At 39.4% G+C, this 20,123-nt stretch overlaps 2 protein-coding genes across 7 annotated transcripts in view; both read right to left on the reverse strand.

Annotated features, from left to right (window-relative positions):
- Positions 1-11,387, reverse strand: part of NEK10 (NIMA related kinase 10) — a 315,567-nt gene extending 304,180 nt beyond the window's left edge. For 2 of the 3 annotated variants that reach the window (XM_079933115.1, XM_079933109.1), the window contains exons 1-2: positions 11,265-11,380; positions 8,333-8,435 (exon numbers count right to left, since the gene is read on the reverse strand). The gene's annotated coding sequence lies outside the window, so the exon portion shown is untranslated. Of the gene's footprint in view, positions 1-8,332; positions 8,436-11,264 lie in introns of all 3 variants that reach the window. The other variant, XM_079933110.1, reaches the window with a different exon arrangement.
- A 6,655-nt stretch (positions 11,388-18,042) lies between these two features.
- SLC4A7 (solute carrier family 4 member 7) overlaps positions 18,043-20,123 on the reverse strand; it is a 121,253-nt gene continuing 119,172 nt past the window's right edge. For all 4 annotated transcript variants that reach the window (XM_079933425.1, XM_079933424.1, XM_079933423.1 and 1 more), the window contains one exon: positions 18,043-19,089. In XM_079933425.1, coding sequence (XP_079789551.1) covers positions 19,008-19,089 — 82 coding nt within the window. In that variant the 3' untranslated portion in view covers positions 18,043-19,007. The remainder of the gene's footprint in view (positions 19,090-20,123) is intronic.

Raw genomic sequence — 20,123 nt, forward strand, 5'->3', positions numbered from 1 at the left:
TATAAAATATTTAATTTAATCCCATCTTTAATTAACAAAAATGATAACACTATACCAAAGGCTATACTTCAAAACTGGTGGGTGGCAGGGAGGACAGTTCATCTCTTAAGTCATTTCCTAGAAGCAAACAACTTTCTGAGGAAGTGTTCCTCAGAGGGCAAGTGAGGGCAAGAGCCGTGCAGGTAGAGTTTGCCTCAGAGCCAGTGTCCAAACCTGAGGGAAGGAGTGGTTGGTAAAGGGCCCTGAGGGAGGTCCTAGCCCCTCAGGTGTAAGGGAGCAGGATCCTATGGGGCCTTCCTGGGGCAGACCCCTCCCCCATCCTCTGCTGTAGCTCCTCTCCGAAGTAGTATCTGATGCACATTTCCCGACTTGTTTTACAGATGCTAAAACCACCATCAAAAGGAAGAAATTAACTAGTTGATAATCGTAAGCACCTATTGGCATCTAAGGATTGATAATGTTAATACCCTGTAACCTCACCATCAACCAACCAGACAATTGTGCATGAGTGGATCATATACCCTGGGACTCCCCTCCCTCACCTGGCCTTTAAAAATGTTTTGCTGAAACACATTGGGGAGTTTAGGCTTTTTGAGCACTAGCTGCCTGGACTCCTTGCTGGCCCCTGCGATAGACTGCACTTTCCTTCGCCACAGCTGGGTGTCAGTAGATTGGCTTTACTGTGAGTGGACAAGCAGACCTGAGTTTGGTTCTGTGACACAGGCACTGCTGACTGGGGGCAAAGAGCCTCCAGTAGCTTGAGCAGTCCTCCCAAAAAGAGACCCAGGAGCTGGCTATTAGAAGCAAAAGAACTTTGAAGCCAATACCTGGGACACACAAACAGGCCTTAGGGATGGGGGCTCTGTGGATGCCCACATCCCCCAAGGATGAGCGTGGGTGATGGGGCTGCAAGGGCCTGGCTGCAGATGCACACAGAGCAGAGTCGAAGGCAGTTCCCTCTTGCTTTGACCCTGACTTCTCTGAGCTCTTCCATCGTCTCCCTCACCCTCAGCCCACTGCAGCTCAGCTCCTTCAGGTCACTCAGCCTCAACTCAGATGTCACCTCCTTGCTGAGAACTACTCTGCGACCCATTCACCATCACATGCTCACACTCACCACTCTACCCTGTTTTATTTCCTTGTGGGGCTCATCAACATCAGGAGAACTCCTAGCCATTCACTGGTCTCCATGCACTTGATAATAAGCCCCATGTGGGCAGGGACTGTGTCTGCTTTATCCTCACACACAGAACAGCAAGTGGCACAGGGTAAGCACAGCGTATGGACTCAAAAAATATTTGTGTCACAATCAGTAAGGAGTGGCTCAGGTATTTTTACCAAAGTTTGTGAATTATTTGCTTTTTAACAATTACTAATTTGGGGATTAGAACCTCCCTTGACCACCCACCACCCCCCCGCCCCCAACCAAGTCTGGTGCTCCTCCTCAGAGCCCAGGGAAGCCTGTACTCCCCACGCTGCAAACCTGTGCAAAAAGTATGGCAATTGCCTGATGACCCCATAAAGCAGGATTGGGTCTCCTGTATTCACCAGACACATGGTAGGCAAACAATAAATATTTATTGAAAAAAATTAATGAATGGATGAATAAAATATTTTTAAAAACCAATGTCATTATTCCTTTAGTTCAAAGATCTTTCATAAAGCTTCCTTATAAATCAAATCAACTGATAAGTATTTGTAATGCTATAATAATATTGAACACACTCAGGAATGATCTAACTTATTCAATCTTTAGGAGGAAAATTGGAGTCCTAAATAAGAAAATATTCATGAACAGTGCTTCTCAAATTATCCATAAAGTTTTTTTTTCCAATCTATTATGGATCAACACTTCTGGTCCATATCGTATCCAGAAAAATAAGCCCATCACTGATCATGTGCTTGGATAGCACAGCAATGTCAAATTGCTATAAACATTTCTCAATGCTTGCTCTCAATTTTGTATCTCTCCCTCATGGACCAGTAACACAAGTCTGAAGATTACCTCAATAGCACTGGCCTAGGCACCTGAGGGTTCTCCTTTCAAATAACAATATTGTTTTCACAGTGACCCTAGATGATCCTCTGAGAATCACTGCCCTACGTGGAGTGCCTGAAAGGACTAACCCAGTCATTGTCAATTCCAGGACAACCAGGGGAGGGTAAGAGTGGCTGAATGCACTATGTCCTATTTCTCTGGGGGTCTCTGTACAGTTTCATTTGAAAACAAGGTTCCACTGCTAAAAATAAAAATAGAAAACCACTCATTTTCTAACATTTATTTTACAGATGAGATGAGGCCAGAGATTATGATACTTGCTACACAAACACTTGTATTCACTTATATTCATATGGAGATTTTCCTTTGATTCTAAATGGAAAATGTGAAATTTAGTATTTTTTCTTAAAATGGAATGGGTATAGAAGTGAAAGATTACATATAAAATACAAGTGCATATTACTTTAAGGACAGAAACATTCAGTATCTTTCCTCTGTACCTCTCAGTCATGGAACCCAAATACTATCTCAGATCAGATAGTCAAATAGTTTGGTGTTTACAGCCCTAGTCAAGTACAGGCATAATCACAGTTCTGACTCATTGTTGAATTTTTAAACCCATTTTAAAAAAGAAACTCTCGAAAGTAATTCATTCTCCTGATGTCACCTGAAATTTGGGTTAATAATAAAAGAAAGTCCCCAGAGACACACACCTCACTCAGTAATTGCAGGGTAAACACGTATGACAGAGAGATTATCCATGCCATGGTAAAATTAATTGATTGTAATTAATCTAAATTGTGCAATATAAACCCACTAACTAAATAACATGGCGAGTATTTATGATATGGTTTTCAGATTCCCTGCCCAGAAATTCCTTTTTATACCACAATTGCCTTAGCTATTCGAGAGATCCTTAAATGGCCTCATCTTTTCTAAAGACAAAACAGAAAAATCATTTGATTCATTTTGGGAAATAGCTTCATATCCCACAGATACATGTTTTTCCTTCTAATCACTTAGGTTGCATCTTTGTAACTATTCCATTTTATTTACTACCTTTACTAATGGTTAAAAAAAATAAAACCAGCACTTAGAACATAATAGCAGTAAGAGTTTGGCATGACTAAGGTTAATTACCACTTTGCTACATCAGCTTTATTATTTTTGAAAAGGCACTAAAATAAAGTGTCATGAACCCTACCACGGAAGTTAGAACTTCTTGTACCAACAACAGGGAGTCCTTCTTTCCTTGGCTGAATGACAGCTAACCTCCATGTTAGATGTCAAGATGCAGTCTGTCTGTGCTCAGGTAGGTACTAAAAACTTACAGAACTTTCAGCCCCACAAATAGATGGAAATGCAAAATGAAAAATCATTACTCCAATTCCTTTAATGTAGACATATTTCCTTAAAATTCCTTTAAAATTTGAAAAAAGTGGTTAAAATAAGATATAATTTTAAATAAGATATAATTCACATAGAGCACCCAGAAATAAGGAAAATGTGTTTAAGTGTATTGGTTAAATGCAACTGGACCCTGGCGTGCTTACAAATACACATCCATTCATCCTGGTTCACTCATGAGAACTAGGTAGGTGTTGTATTTTAATACCATCGCGTGGTGCCAAACAAAGATGCATTTGCTACAGAACTGCCATTGGCAAAAGTGGCATCAGCCGAAGGCAAGTACTGTCATGTCCTTGCTCCCGAGTCAGCAGACTTGACACCTTCCTTATGCACACTTTATTCTTTAAACAACCTTCTATTTTCTAGTTAAACAAGCACTTGGGGGTAAAAGAATAAAACATGATAAGAGTATTCTGACTGTCTCCCACTCATTCCCCTGAATATCTATTGAGCACCTACTACAGGTTAGACACTCCCTTAGGAGTTTGCCTTCATCTTCTTCTGGTGAATAGTAACCCAAGGTGGACTGAGAGTGCTGTTCCAAAGTTAACTAGAATATATGACAATAGGCACCATTATCATTTTCCTATTTTCAAGATGTATTCCCATTTTAACTCATATCTTTTGTGACAAAGGGTAATGCCTGCAGATAGGAATGGATTTCCTGGGGGCCCCCTCAACTGCCACTGCACAATGTTTGTGATAGTCTGTGCTCATGCCTTGTGTGGCTGCTTACCCAAGTCTATTCGTGACAAAGGGTAGAATGAACCTAAGACCCATGTATTAAGTAGTGATATTGTAAAGGGGAAAAAAGGTCCAGATGGTATGAAGAAAGAATTTATACTAACCAGTCAATGAAAATAAATAAAGTAGCACACCAAATTTCTCTTTATTCATTGACCTCCAAACATAGTAAGATTACATTCAATTCTGTTTCTGTGAGACAGAGAAAGGTGACAATGTTTATTCATTCCTTCAAGAAACAATTTTTGATTTCCTCATATATGCTAGGCACTGAGGATACTGCACTGAATAAGACATGGTAAAAAAAAATTGCCTTCTCCCCAAAGTTAGCCATCATGGAAATAAGACATGATAATAAGTGAGTATGGATTCAGCCCAATCCCCTAGACCCTCAAAGAGTAAAGAGAACACTGGGTAAACACACTGATGTTCCTAATAATTGGTGGCACTGAATAACTTTTGTTTCATCTAATAACATTTAAGTGCATTTTTAATTTATCGTGTGCTGACTATGCACAAGACACTACTGGATGCTGCAAAAACATCCATCCATAACTCAGCAAGTGTGGGAAATGAGAAATATGTAGGTTAAACAACATGAAACTGCTGATATTGGGCCTTTAAAAAAAAAGAACAATTTCTTATGGTTCGGCCTAATACAAGGGATTAAATAAGAACACTAGAAATGTCAAAAAGCAGAGAAAATTAGTTTCCCAAGGAGATTATAAATTGAATGAATTTAAGGGAAAGAGAGACCACTGTGGGCTGAAGAAAGAGCCATGAAAAGGCACATGTGACAGCTGTGAAGCAGGTCTAGGAGAATGGCCGGGGCAGGGGAAGAATACTTCAGGCGATGCACAAAGGGAGGGAGGCCAGATCTTGAGAGTGGTTTGGGGAGACAGGGAGCAGATGAGCTGGGTTGGGGTTGATGGTGGCCTCCAAGGCTACGGCCAGCTCATAGAACAGAAGATCCTCAAATAATCTCAACTCAAGAAGAGCCCTTGGGCATGAACCTTGGAAAAATGACACTTCCTCTTCCTAAGGCCCTTACTCATTAGCTCACTATTTTTCTATTCAGTACAGTCCCTGTCTGCCCACTTCTCTCCATCCTCACTGCCAACACCCTCGTCCTCATCATTGCCCACCTGAACTACAGGAACCACTTCCTAAATGGACTCCCAACTTCCAGTTTCTCTCTCCTCCCAACAAGAAGTCTGTTCTCCACACAGCATCAAAAGCACCCTTTTTATGGTACAGATCTGACCAATTGAGCCTTCATGGGCTTCCCATTTCTCTCGGCATAAAAACAAATGTAAGGAGGATTTGAGGTGCCCTGTGAGATGAAGCCTCTGCCCGCAACAGCTCCACTCAGACCTGGGCCGTGTGTCCCTGCCCCAGGCCTGCTTTTCCTGCACTCCTGCGACCTTTATTCCTAGACTCAAGTGCCAGATTAGTGCAGAAAGCCCTGGAAGGCTCATCCATCTCAACTCAAGTATTCATTCTTTAAGGAAATTTTCACTGACCTCCCTGCCTTGAAGCTCTTAATAAAGGGGCAGATTCAGGCAATAATTCAATAACTATGCATCTGTCTCCTCTAGCTTACTATAAACTAGTCAGGGATGTGGATGACAGCCAGTTTGCTCATCCCCAACATCCAGCACAGCATTGCTAGTTTATAACAAAAGAAGTATTCAATAAATGATTGATGAATGAATGAATGAATAAACAAATCCCAAGAGAAATGTGGTTGGGAAGCTCCAGCTATAACCGGAGGATCATTGTTTATAGATGGAGAATAAAGATTATGAAAAAAACTATCAGCAAATGATACATTTGCCCCAGCTGACCAGCATCTAGTTATTACAGAATGTTGGTTTGACAAAAATCTCTTTATAAACACAGGGAAGCCACAAGGTAAATAAGATATTTGTGTTAAATATGGGCTACCTCAAGTATACACGATAGGACAATAACATTTCCTACAGGAATGAGTATTCACATTTATGTCAAGTGTAGCACACACACACACACACACACATTATATGAATGCTGTGGTCTCCACTGATGAGAGCTAACAGGCTTGGGACTATGAAGTCTTCCTGTTACACGGCTGGGATGCAGGTGAAAGGAGCAGCAGTGATGGAGTAGACCTGGTTTCTACATGCCTGCTGAGTGACCTCAAAAAGTCCCCGGGCCTCTCTGATTATTAGTTTCCTCATTTACCAAAAAATAGACATAATTATATCCCCATTATAAGATGGTAGGTGGAACTAAATAAAATAAAGTGAAACTCCTTTAAAACTGTCCAGGGGAATTCCCTGGTGGTCCAGTGGTTAGGGCCCAGGTTTGATCCCTGGTTGGGGAACTAAGATTCCCACATGCCACGTGGTGTGGCACCAACAAAACAAAAAACTGTCTGTAGCTAGCTAAGTTGTTATTATGACAGCTGTTGTAAATACTATCATTGGTAATATTACTATTACTTCAGTCATGCTTATTTTAAGTCATTTGCTTATATTCACTGACTTTGGTTCACTGATGACAAATACTAGACATAAAATGAAAAAAAAGTTTTATTTTTAATGTCACAAATAGTCTTCATTTTAATTTGTTACACCTGATGTTATTTCGGGTTTACAATTATAAGCACTTTCATGTATTTGTTTAATCCTAAAACAACCCTAGGAGATGGTTGTGTTGTATCTCCAACTCACAGATGAAGGAACTGAGGTGCTGAGCTTCAGTAACTTGGCTAAGATCTCATATCTGGCAATAGTAACAACAATAATAAAAGCAAATGTTTACATGGGGCTTACCCTGTGCCAGCACCATTCTAATTGCTTTCATACGTTAACTAATATAATTCTCCTAACAAAGCTATAAGGCAACTACCTTTACTGTCCCCATTTCACAGATGACAGAACTGAGGCCCATAGAGGTTAAGTAATTTGTCCAAGTCACAGAGCTTTAAACCTCTGGTGGCAGAGCAGGAATTTAAAGCCAGGCAGGGCCTTCCCTGTTAATTGAACGCTATACTTTCACTTATTGGTGGCCTTTATCCAGCTCTCTATCTGCCTAAGTGAATTTTCTAGGTAAATGTTTATCACCTTAGTAACCAAATATTACTTCAGACAGACTTTTCTCAAATTAATTAAAAGTTCCCTGTCATTTATGCAAAATACACTATATACTGGGTAACTTTTTCCTGCTGGCCCAAGATGAATGGCTGCTGTGCTTTATCCATTCTGTCTCTTGTTTTTATTTCAATTTTTGTAGGAGGGTTTTTTAGTCTCTCTTCTAGATATGTGCCATTTGATTGTGATTTTGTCACTTTGACTCTCTTGAGGGTTGTGAAGCTAGACTCCCTGTCAACTATAACTATTCCTAATACAAGACTGAATAAGCTCTGAGTTGAGCCACCCCCATGGATGTGAGTGCATGACCTTTATTAATGACTGTTGCAGATTTCAGCTGAGATGAAGGGAAGTTTGACTTCTAGATATGAATGAACAATCATTTTACCAAACGAAAAACCATCTATTTTATTCAGTGCTCGTTTTCATGTTTTTTTTTAATCACACATGTCAGGCGGATATATGAGTACACATAGAGTTCACTTTCCTGTGGAAGACCAAGTCTCAAAAATGTAAGACTCATTTCCAAATCCAAGCCACATAACCTGTTCCCAAGGTGACACTTTCTATCCCCCCACCCCCATCCTCTTTATTGTTATCTCTTAACTTATTTCTCTCCCCCAGGTAAAACATAATAGAAACAGCTAACATGTACCTGGTACTTCCTATGTACCTACCATAGTTCTAGGAAATTTGTCTCTACTGATTCATGTAATACTCACAACAACTCCACTGTATATGTAAGGAAATTGAAGTGCCGAGATGAAGCAACTTGGCAGACGCCCTGTGTCCAGCAGTGGCAGAGCTGGAATTTGAACCCATGCACCTAGCATGAGTCTGAATTCTATGGACTCTGGGCTACCACCCCTGGGATCCTGGGCTCTGAGGGCACAGGGACTTGGTTATGCTCCCTTCTGGACGCCCAGTAAACTTCTACCTCCTCTCCACCTCTCCAAGGGCTCCACTCAGCCCACTCTGACTCTGACCTCAAAGTCTGACCGGCTGAGACAGGCCTAGTGACATTCCAGGCCCTTCTTTCACTTACTTGAGACTTTACTGGTTACACTTTCTTTTGCCTCGCCTTTATCTGGCAGAGCGCCCTGGATCCATCAGATGGTCAATAAGTTGTCACTGAATGAGTCTCTTACCTGTATCAGAACAAAGTTTGTGATCAAGTAGTATAGTGTGACTGGGTAGGAGGATGATGTCCTAGAAATTGTACTTGACTGAATTAAAAGATTGATTTTTACCTTTTGTGAGCTGACCATGGAAATTTCACAATTCCAACTTTCAGTGTTTCTTTTACTTCTTTTTTAAGACTATTTTTTAGGGCAGTTTTAAGTTTACAACAAATTTGAGAGGAAGGTACAGAGATTTCCCATATACCCCCTACCCCTACACCTGCAGAGCCTCCCTCCTTACCAGAATGGTACATTTATTACCAAGAATGAACCTACAGGGACTTCCTTGGTGGCGCAGTGGTTGAGAATCTGCCTGCCAATGCAGGGGACACGGGTTCGAGCCCTGGTCTGGGAAGATCCCACATGCTGCGGAGCAACTAAGCCCGCGAGCCACAACTACTGAGCCTACGCGCCTGGAACCTGTGCTCCGCAACAAGAGAGGCCGTGACAGTGAGAGGCCTGTGCACCGTGATGAAGAGTGGCCCCTGCTCGCCACAACTATAGAAAGCCCTCGCACAGAAACGACGACCCAACACAGCCATAAATAAATAAATAAATAAATAAAAGAATGAACCTACATTGACACATCATAATCACTCAATGTCCATAGGTTACCTTAGGGTTCACTCTTGGTGTTGTACATTCTGTAGGTTTAGACAAACATATAATGACATGTATCCATCATTATAGTGTCACACAGAGTATTTTCACTGTCCTAAAAATCCTTGTGCTCTGCTTATTCATATCTCCCCCACCCTCAGCTAACCCCTGACAACCACTGATCTTTTCACTGTCTCCAAAGTTTTACTCTTTCCAGAATGTCATGTAGTTGGAATCATACAGTATATAGCCTTTTCAAACTGGCTTCTTTTCTTAGTAATATGCACTTAACTTTCCCCCATGTCTTTTCATGGCTTGAGAGTTAACTTCTTTTCAGCAATTCCATTGTCTGGATGTACCACAGCTAATTTATCCATTCACCCACTGAAGGACATCTTGGTTGTTTGCAGGTATTGGCAATTGTGAATTAAGCTGCTACAAACATCCATGTGAATGTTTCTAGTTTTTAGACATGCGAAAATTTATTAAGTATAAGGCACTGTGCACTTGATATGGGTTATACACATTTAGTCTTTAATATAATCCTATGAGGTGGGGGTTATTATTAGCCCATTGTACAGATAACGAAGCCACAGATAAGTGGCCACAGAGCTAAAATGTTGGAGCCAGGATTCAAACCCACGCATGTCTGACTCAAAGCCTATCTCTTGCAAACTGCACTGTACTCTCTCTCTTTCCCATGTTAAACTTATGCCATATAACAACAGCTACCATTAAAATGATTATGGCATGAAATACAGACTGTGAATTGAAATAGTTTCCAAACCAAGGATCTTGAAATTAAAGTAAAACCTGGAAGTTCAACATTCATCTTTTATAAATGAAAGCTTTACTGGATGCTATGAAAAACAGTAACTTCTTGTTTTAGAGAATCATTCATTTAACCAGTATTTGTTGAGCCCCTGCTACTTGCAGGGTGCTATGATAGACACAACAAATGGTGAGGAAGACAAACCTGACCTCTGCGCTCAGAGAGTCTAGAGGAGGAAGCAGAAAAGCAATTAGGCAACATTCAGAGAATGACTGGGGAGTGAGAGCAGGGTTGGGGAAGGTGCAAAAGTGGAGTCCATTGAAGGCAGTGTGAGCAACAGGGGACATCAGCACACACAGGAGAGAATGTGGCATGTTCTGGGAACAAAGATGGAACTGCTGATGGACGGCCTAACTAAGAAGTGTGGATGAGGATGACAGGGAGTCTTGGCAGGAAGTGAAATACCCTTATATGTTTTTTGGAAAGATCAGTCTAACAATAGAGAGAAAAATGGATTAGATAGGGCCAAACTGCCATCAGGAAAGGTGGATGGGTGTTGAATTTAACCAAGAAACTGGTGGAAATTCTAATGTAGTGAGAAGGGATTTATTAATGTGGGAATTGATTTGACAGCTATTAAGAAGGTATAGCCTTGATAACCGGTAGAAATGCAGAAGCGGCAGTAAGTGTCAAAGATATTGTCCAGATGTGGTTTTTGTATCTTGGTGCCCAAGACAGGGAATCCAAGGGTGAAGCACTCTGTGGGAATGGGGAAGATGGTGTTTAGGGTTGTGCACGTGTGGAGTTAACTCGCGGTTGGGTTTTGGGGTCTGGTGCTTAGTGGAGCAGCCTAGGCTAGAGGTGGAGGTTTTCAAGTAATCAGCTGACATGTGGTGCCTGAAGGCACCTGAAGGCCTGGAACTGAACAGGCTCACTCACGTTGAGCAGAGAAGCAGAGGGACTGTCAGAGCAGCATCATAACATAAGGGGAAGGCAGAGAAGCGACGCCCATAAAGGGTTTTATGAAGGAGCCTCCGGAGTGTAGGAGCAGATTGGAAGAGACACACTCAGGCTTCCTGTAACCAGAATAAGTCCTTATGGAACTGAAAGGACCATCACGCATGGTTGATGGCACTTTCCCACCATCCATTCGCTAACACCAACCCGTCTGCTATGAGACAGGCTCACAGTGACTCCCGCACGCCCGACAGCCCGCACTCTCTGCCCTGCCTCCTGCCGAGGGGAGCTCACTCCGAGGCCTCGGGCCGCTCCACAAGCACCTGCGGACATCTCCCTGGAGACCCTGCCTGAAACCGCGCGCCGGCAGAGGAACGCCCGCTCCGGCCCCACTCACCGCGCCCAAGGGAGGGCCCCTCCTTCAGGCCAAGCTCGAAATCGCCCTTCTCATCGTCTTTGCTACTTACTGTAACGCTGCTCTGGATCGGGGGCCCGTCCTCCTCTCCCCTAGCCCGCGCCTGGTCCCCTCCACCTCGGGGGCACTGCTGCCAGCAGCACCGTTGGTGCATCAATCCAATCCTCCTTCCGGCCATGAAGCCGGAGCGTCCTCAGCCAATGCCGACACCTCTTCTTCCACCGGCAGGGCGCCCCAGCCAATCAGAGGTAGCCATGCTGCGGCCCGCCGAACGCCGTGGCGACGGGGACGCCGGCCTCGGGTTGCCGTAGCAACCGGAGACGCGCAGGGCCGGGCCGCAGCGCGCGCTGTCGGGTGGGGCTTGAGGGCCTGTTGGCGGCGGTAGCCTCCTCACCCCGACCTCGGGCTGCCTGCCACCCAGGGTTTCCTAAACGCTGTCGGTTTTTCTGGACTCGGTGTGCCAACCTTCAGCGTTTGAAATAAAATGGGTAGGAGAGAAAGCAGCTTCATTTTGGGGTGTTTAATTTCAAGAATTGTTATGGACTAAAAATCAGTTATCTTCCAAAGCAGATACTTAGTTTGAAAAAGATCAACGGTACCTGCTGAATAGCTTTCGTGTAACGTGGAGACAGTTTCAGCGACTCTGGCGTGAAAGTACGAGTGAGCTGTGTGGGACACCTGTCACTAGTTCGTTTTGTGGCACTGGGCAAGGCTCTTCACCTTTTGTGAAAGTCTGAAGCTTCTTTTTATTGAAAAAATTTTAATTTTATTAAAGCTTTTTTTAAAAAAATACTCTTTACATTGTGAAGCTTCAAAAAATGAAAAATATTGAGCGTTTATTTTGTGCCAGGGACTGTTCCAAACTCTTTCCTCGTTATTTCACCTACTCTTCACATCATCTGCTTATTTTTTATTTATTTATTTTTGGCTGCGTTGGGTCTTCGTTGCTGTATCCGGGCTTTCTCTAGTTGCAGCGAGCGGGGGCTACTCTTCGTTGCAGTGCACGGGCTTCTCATTGTGGTGGCTTCTCTTGTTGCAGAGCACGGGCTCTGGGCGTGAGGGTTTCAGTAGTTGAGGCACACAGGCTCAGTCGTTGTGGCTCGCGGGCTTGGTTGCTCTGCAGCAGGTGGGATCTTCCTGGACCAGGGCTTAAACCCGTGTCCCCTGCATTGGCAGGCAGAGTCTTATCCACTGCGCCACCAAGGAAGCCCCCATCTGGTTATTTTTCATCCTAGTTTAGAGTTGTAACATGGAGGCCCAACAGGGCAGAGCTGGTAAGTGATGGAGGCAGGGGAGAACCTAGAATTTCAATCCAGAGCCCAGTCTTAACCACCATGCTGTCTGTCCCCCGGACAATTTAATCTAGGACCTACTCAATCCCATCTTAATGTTGCTCCAAGTGCCCACAGGAATGTCAATTAGTGTGGTGATTCAACCTCCCAAAACCTGATTTAAAATGAATACAGTGAATGCTTCCGTGATGTTTCTCTGCTTTGAATAATAATGAAAAGTAGGCCTAATGGAATAACAACACTTAGGTCTGAGTACTTGAAAATACTTACTTAAAACGAAAACAGTAAGGTACCATTTTGGAAATACAGAAAGGTGAGATGAAAGTCAAACTCAGGTGAATGGAGCAGAACTAATTATACTTCAGAAAACATAAAACCAGTAGAAATAATGTTACCAATCAAAACACAAAAAGTTGAGGGGGAAGGCAGACTGATGCTGAGTAGAAAAAGTATTCTCTACAGACATTTTAAACATTATGCAGGAGACAAAATTACTCCTCTGAACTTTTCTTTATCAGAATATTGAATGTGCTTCCCACCTTTCTTCTCTCTTAAAATAAAATCTTGCTTTGTCACAGCTTACCCTTCCCCCTCCCCATATCCTCAAGTCCATTCTCTAGTAGGTCTGTGTCTTTATTCCTGTCTTACCCCTAGGTTCTTCATGGACATATATACACTACCAAACGTAAGGTACATATAGCTAGTGGGAAGCAGCCGCATAGCACAGGGAGATCAGCTCGGTGCTTTGTGACCGCCTGGAGGGGTGGGATAGGGAGTGTGGGAGGGAGGGAGACGCAAAAGGGAAGAGATATGGGAACATATGTATATGTATAACTGATTCACTTTGTTATAAAGCAGAAACTAACACACCATTGTAAAGCAATTATACTCCAATAAAGATGTAAAAAATGAAATAAAATAAAAATAAAATAAAATCTTAAACCAATGTTTTGGCCTTCCCTGAATGTAACTGAAAATTGCAGAGATGATTATGAAGCATGGGACACACCGGGCTCTCCAGGAGAGGAGCACCACACCCACCCAGGGCCCACACTATACTCTGTGAGAAATATACACGACCCCAGAGGGGTCACGCCTGCATCAAGCTCATGGCTGATGTGGTAGGGTCCAAATCTGTAAGACCTAACATCCCCTTCTGGTATTTTTGAATACTCTTTTTACTATCCTGAGGTGAATCCACAGATAATGTAAATTACGTACTTCGGAAGTAAAAGAGTGTAACGTGTAACTATAAGGAACGAATAAAATTAACTTAAATAGGTATTAAAATAAATATTCAGAATCAACAAGAAGAAAAAAATAATTCACCAAATTTCTAAAATACTCCTAGATCACTGGTCTAGGACAAAAAAACAAACAAAAAGAGGGCATTTTTTTTTTTTTGCGGTACGCAGGCCTCTCACGGTTGTGGCCTCTCCCGTTGTGGAGCAGAGGCTCCAGACGCACAGGCTCAGCGGCCATGGCTCACGGGCCCAGCCGCTTCGCGGCATGTGGGATCTTCCAGGACCGAGGCACAAACCCGTGTCCCCTGCATCGGCAGGCGGACTCTCAACCACTGTGCCACCAGGGAAGCCCCAGACACACTCTTGTGTGGAGGCAGGAGAATGATCTTACAGAACACAGCACAAGGCAGAGCACAATTTGTAGAAAATGTAGAACTTAAATTGAGCTTTGCAAGAATAGCAGAGAAACAGAAAGGAAGGTTTTCCAAACAATAGGAATGTTTTCATTAAAAGCATAGAGGTAGTGAGATAAAGGTCACTGAACTGATACTGGAGAGATCAGATATACCTTAAGCACCAAGATCAAACAAAAACTAGTGAGAAACTCCCTATTTCCCTTCTTCTCCCCGCCCCCAACCCCCACAAAAATCTCAAAGTTCTGTTGATGGGAATAGTAAATTGACAAATTCATTGTGGGATATCAGAAACTTTACAGTGCAGAAAACACAGGAGGAAATTGTTACATACGTGCCTAATGGAAAACAAACCAAGGCCTGTCATTAGCTATTACTAAAAAAATTTCATAATGAAATTAGCCATTAAAAACAAAAAAGCCTTGAGTCTATGAAAGTTCAGTATTAACATGCTCATTACATATCATGTAATGTGATGTGTGTTTATTACATATCCCATTGCAAAATTCTATTCTAAACAGATGTGTTTTAAAATAGGGAAAATAATGGATCAGCCTATCTTAAAGGGCTTTAATTTCAGTATTTCTTAACTATCAAAAAATCATTGTGAAACATACACTATTTTGTTTCGTCTTCTTTTCTCACTGTTTCCTCTTTTCTGTCTTCTGCTTAGGAAAATTAGGAGGCAGGAAATAAAAATCACTTATTTTTCTCCATCCCCTATCAGGTTCTCATGAGAAAGACATGCAGCTCTTCTAATATCAAAATAAAGACAATATTCAACAACTGATTCAGTAGACTTTTATTGATCTTTCAACTTCAATAACATCTCCAAAAATAGTTTTCTTCTAATATTATGAAACAGATTTGAAAGGCAGGATTATTCACATTATAGACTTGGTAGATACTTGTACTTCATATAGATGAAAAATATCACTTCTACATTTTAAATGTTTACTTTGGATTTTATTATAAAAGAAAATATTATCATTGTATAATTATAAAAGTCATAAAAATTAGAACTGTACTGTTATTATACCAAGCTATCAAATACTGTATAAATGAACAATAAAATTCAATTTCTATTTATTTAAATGTAGTAAACATTGGAAGAGAACCCCCCCTACAAAAAAAAAAGCTCTTAATATGAAAGTAACAAAAGAAAAGCCACAACACAAGAATCATCAACGCACAAAATTCTGATTAAAAAAACAACTGTTAACAAGTACTCTAAGACAAATGTAGAAGTCAATATATGCTAATTAAATTTTTAAAAATGATCTTTAGACAATTCCATTTCCAACTATGTTTTCCTATTATCGACACTCAAATTACTTTTTGAAAAGTTAGAAAAGAACCAACTTTACATTAAAATTGCCAAATTTTGAAGTATGAACACTATTTTAAATTTTGGATGTCCTTAAACTCTTTAAGTTTACTTTCTAAAAAAATAATTGTTGGACTAAACCAAGACAGTTCACATAGTTCTACTGCATATGATAACAATGATGTGATCTACATAAATAAATTTAAAACATTAAATTATTTAATTTAAACGTTTTTGAATTACAATGTTATATTAATGGCTTACACATCCGAAATCTGAGCACTTTAAAACAGGATTCACATGTTACACTGTTGAGCACATTTACAGAACTTATATACATGATACAGTCCTTTAAAAACAGCAAGCTCTGGTGTCATACCTCTGTTTCGGAAACCATTTTCCTTTTTACAGAATTTTGAACCTGCTTTTGCAAAAGGTAAAAGTTATAAAGCTATTATATATATATATAAACTTTAGGTATATGGAAGAAACTTTTTTTTAGATGGAGAAAACGAAAGTAATTTTGAGTGGTAAAGAAATCTGCTTTATAAATACATGCGTTAGCACATAAAAAATTCTGTCCTACACATTTTATATGCTTGGCAAATATGAACAATGATATGCCACAGCTTTTTTAAACAACTTGAGAGATTTATGATTGACAACATCATTCACACAAGCATACTCACATATACAACACCCATTAGAAAGATCGTGTGCCTCACTTCGTATATCTAATATCATTAGAGAATATATAGCATCATCCTTTTATCATAAGGAAGTTTTTAGTTCATTGTCTTCTCAAAAGCGGCAATTTTAGAGTGAAATAGCATTCAAGTGAAAGTGAATTTCAGATGGTCAACATGAGGATGTATTACAGTCCTTGTAAACAGATGTCTATAAATAAATAAAATAGGTGGAGGAAAGAATATCCTGAGGTGGCCCTGCGGCCAGGGTACTCAGTAGCACTGAGCTCCATCCTGGAAACCAAGGCATCTGAAAAAGTGCAGGGCTGTTTATATGAATTTATTTTATAAATGGAATATGCACAGGTTTAATTCTTTTTCACCTTGAGGTAAATCAGTACATAGCAATTACTACTGCTCATCTATACCTGTTTAAGGCAACATTTAAAAAGCAATATATGTAGTAAATTACATTTTTCACTGTTTTTCAAAGAATGCTATCCATGATTGTTATTTTTCAAAAATAGTGGAAAAATATCATAACCACATAAACAAGCTATTAAACATGAGTTACCTTTGCTTTTCAATGAAGTAGTCAATCAGATCATTTTGTAAGTCAAGTAGTCAAAAGAAAGTAGAAACTACTAACAATTAGAAACATAGTAAAAACACTGAGTGCAAAGCATTTTGCACGTCATGGTTTTTCTGGCACTGGACAACCAGTATTCATAAATAAAATCACATAAACACTATGATCCCAGGTAGATTTCAGTTCAAATTTTAAAATTACTTCCCGTAAAAAAGCACATTTGTTAACCCTGTGACATCCAGACACTAGGGAATGGTGTAAGGAAATCCTCTTGTTCAGGTTCATCGGGGAGATACAAAATCATAGCAGCAAATACTGGGGTCTTTGGAAATGATTCTGCTGCTATGAATAAAAAGGAATCACTTCAATGGAAGCTTATAAACAGTAACAAGCACCGTGGGTAATACTCTCTCATCAAGTGCTGACAGCATCTCTCTTCTTTAGGCAGTACCAAATGGTGCCAGCTACATTTTCTAAAGAAAATCAGCTACATTTCCAACCTCCCATATGAGGCAGAAGTTGAATCCATTATTTTAACTAGAATTGGATCACATGGTCTTAGATGTAGAAATTTTATTAGTTAAGTAGTTTAGAATGGATTGCTAGAATTGCTAAAATATCAGCTTTTGGCATTGCTCATGATCTATAAGATCAATTCTTCTTACTTTTGTACTTTAATTAAAAATGATTAAAGGAAGCATCGGAATTCCATTAAAATTTTCATCCTAACATTCATGTTATTATTTTCGATATTTCAGTGGCTTCTCAATACTCATTTGGTTTTTAGAAATCATCCTCTTGCCAAATCAGTTTCACAACCCCATTCATCCAGTCCTACAGGCTTAACAAGAACAACATTTATTTATTTCATATGGAGGTAAAAGTATATAAAAGATGACTAAAAAGATTTGCTAGAAGTTAAAAAGACAGCTTAGAAAAGCAAAATCTAAATAAAACATACAAACACAAACTAGGAAGAATGTCATCAATCTGAGCTATACATAATAGGTCTAAATTTCTTTTAAAATACAAATATGGCAGTGCTTTATATCAAAGATGTAAAATCTATCAACTGCTCTCAGATAATAAACCATAAATGCAAGTGAGCACCAACTATTTATATTAACAATTTACTCTATATGTTACCTTTTCAAATGTTTATATAATATTTAAGCATCATATCAATTAAAATAAATAAAATATTTTAAAATGAAATCTATTAAATATTACCTATACAACAGAAAGAACAACGTAAACGGAAAATGAAAGGTAATTCGTAATAAAGTAATACTGATCTTAAACCCACTTAAGAGAATTCTGACTCCTGATTATTTAATCATACTACTTATAATAGAAAAATAATCAAGAACTTGAACCTGATACAAACTAAACCACATTTTAAGTAAAGGACAGCAAAGGCAGAGAAGAGTGGGCATTTGGGGCTCTAATAGACTACTAGGATTCAGAAAAAAATTTCTACAAAGGCAACAAAATTTAACTATCATAAATTGGTATTTTATAGCTTTTAAAATTCAAAAACTAATGAGTGGTATGGGAGTTAAATTATAAAATCACCTGCAATTATACTTGTTTATTAGAATGGAGACCTAGATGCGGAGGTTTTAAAGTTTAAAATAAATGTCAAAAACATAAAGGTCAAAATTATAGTTCTTATCTAGAAAGTTTCCACTGTTCTAACTTTATAGTGAAAAAGTTCCCATCACCTGTGAAACATGATGGACATGCATGTAATGCAACACACACACAGCAGCCAGGATACGGCCCCATCTGTGCCCCAGCACTGGCAGAGACGCCCTGTTCTTCCCACAAAGCATTAGCAGAAAGGAAGTAATATGGAAACATTTCTAGCAACTCAATGAAAAAATTTAAATACGTATCACTGAAGGTTGGTATGGACTGCCACTGATGAACAAACAGATTTAAAGAAAAGTAGATTGAATGCATTTCCCCACATTTTTCTATTGCAGAACAGGAAAAAATTTTCCAACAGAAAAATAAATATTTGACTAGTAAGAATCATGTACCTCACTTCTAAGAGACCATTTCATTATATACACAGTCTCCATGGTGCTCCTAACAAACTTCAGACACTACTTCAAAAAACCCCATAGTCATGCATAAATGGCATGACATACAATATTGTTATATATAGTGACATGAAATATTATATATACATACATATATATGTATATATATCTATAAATAATTCCTCTTGGTTCAATTCTATAATGAAGTTTCAGCATCCATATATTTCTTTGTTGGTTCATCTTCAAAACTTATTTTCACACTTACAGGTTTTTCAGGGCTATTTAAAACAAAGAATGAGAATAAATAATTTTGAGATGGCTAAATATTACATTCAAACATGGCCAACAGTAAATATCCATAAGAGCCTTTTGAGACAACTATTAATACCATAAACATACAACTTGCTATTTCTATCTTACTGCTTTCTTTTCATATCAGTAAACTTAACTGGAAAGGCAAATATTAAAAAGTCTTAGTTTTTTAAAGATATTTTTGCCACTAAATTTCACATTTTTCTTACAACTGAAGAGGAGCTCCTTAAAATTGGTCAGTGTAAGATGACTGTGCTTGACAATAGTTTTACTTTATATATGAACAGTTGTAGCATTTGACTTTTATTTTACTGACAAATTCATTAAAAATTAATCTTTCTCAATATAAATAAGCATCAAATAATTTCCTGCAAAATGTAACAAATCTTATCTCCCCAAATTTGGTTCATAAATACAAGATCAAAATACAATTCTACATTTTCAAGTTAATATCAAATACAATGATTCCATGTATATGGATTTAACTGATTAACTGATTTGATTTAATTGTAACATGAATATCTGGGCTTTGAAAATTTTGCAAAAGATAGAAACACGCTATGGTTTGCTGCCTTCTCCAGACAAAACTGAAGGAAGATAACCCAAACATTTTTCTGTTCAACAATGTAACAAAACATTCCCTTTCTTCCCATGTGATTTTGAATTGAGGGGCAACCTGACTGAAAGGCAGAAGTATAAAAGACAAAATACTACTACTCTAAGGTCTTTCTATTTATCCTAACTATACTAACATTCTGGGCCAGGGGTGCTGACAAGGTGCGAAAAGTTACTAAGAGTAAAAAGAGTATCTAGTGAAATTCTGGCTGCATGAAATAATCCAAAATGACAAAAAGTTTAACTTAAAAACTTTTGAGATCAAAGATAGAAGTGAAGTAAACAGTCTACATTAGAGAATTAAAACTCAAGAAATGATGAGAGAAAAGCCAAAAGAGTTGATAACTGAGATTAAGTAGGAGCAAGGTTCTAAAAGCAGGTAGGG

The sequence above is a fragment of the Stenella coeruleoalba genome (assembly GCF_951394435.1).
Source record: "Stenella coeruleoalba genome assembly, chromosome: 10".
Taxonomy (NCBI): Eukaryota; Metazoa; Chordata; class Mammalia; order Artiodactyla; family Delphinidae; genus Stenella; species Stenella coeruleoalba.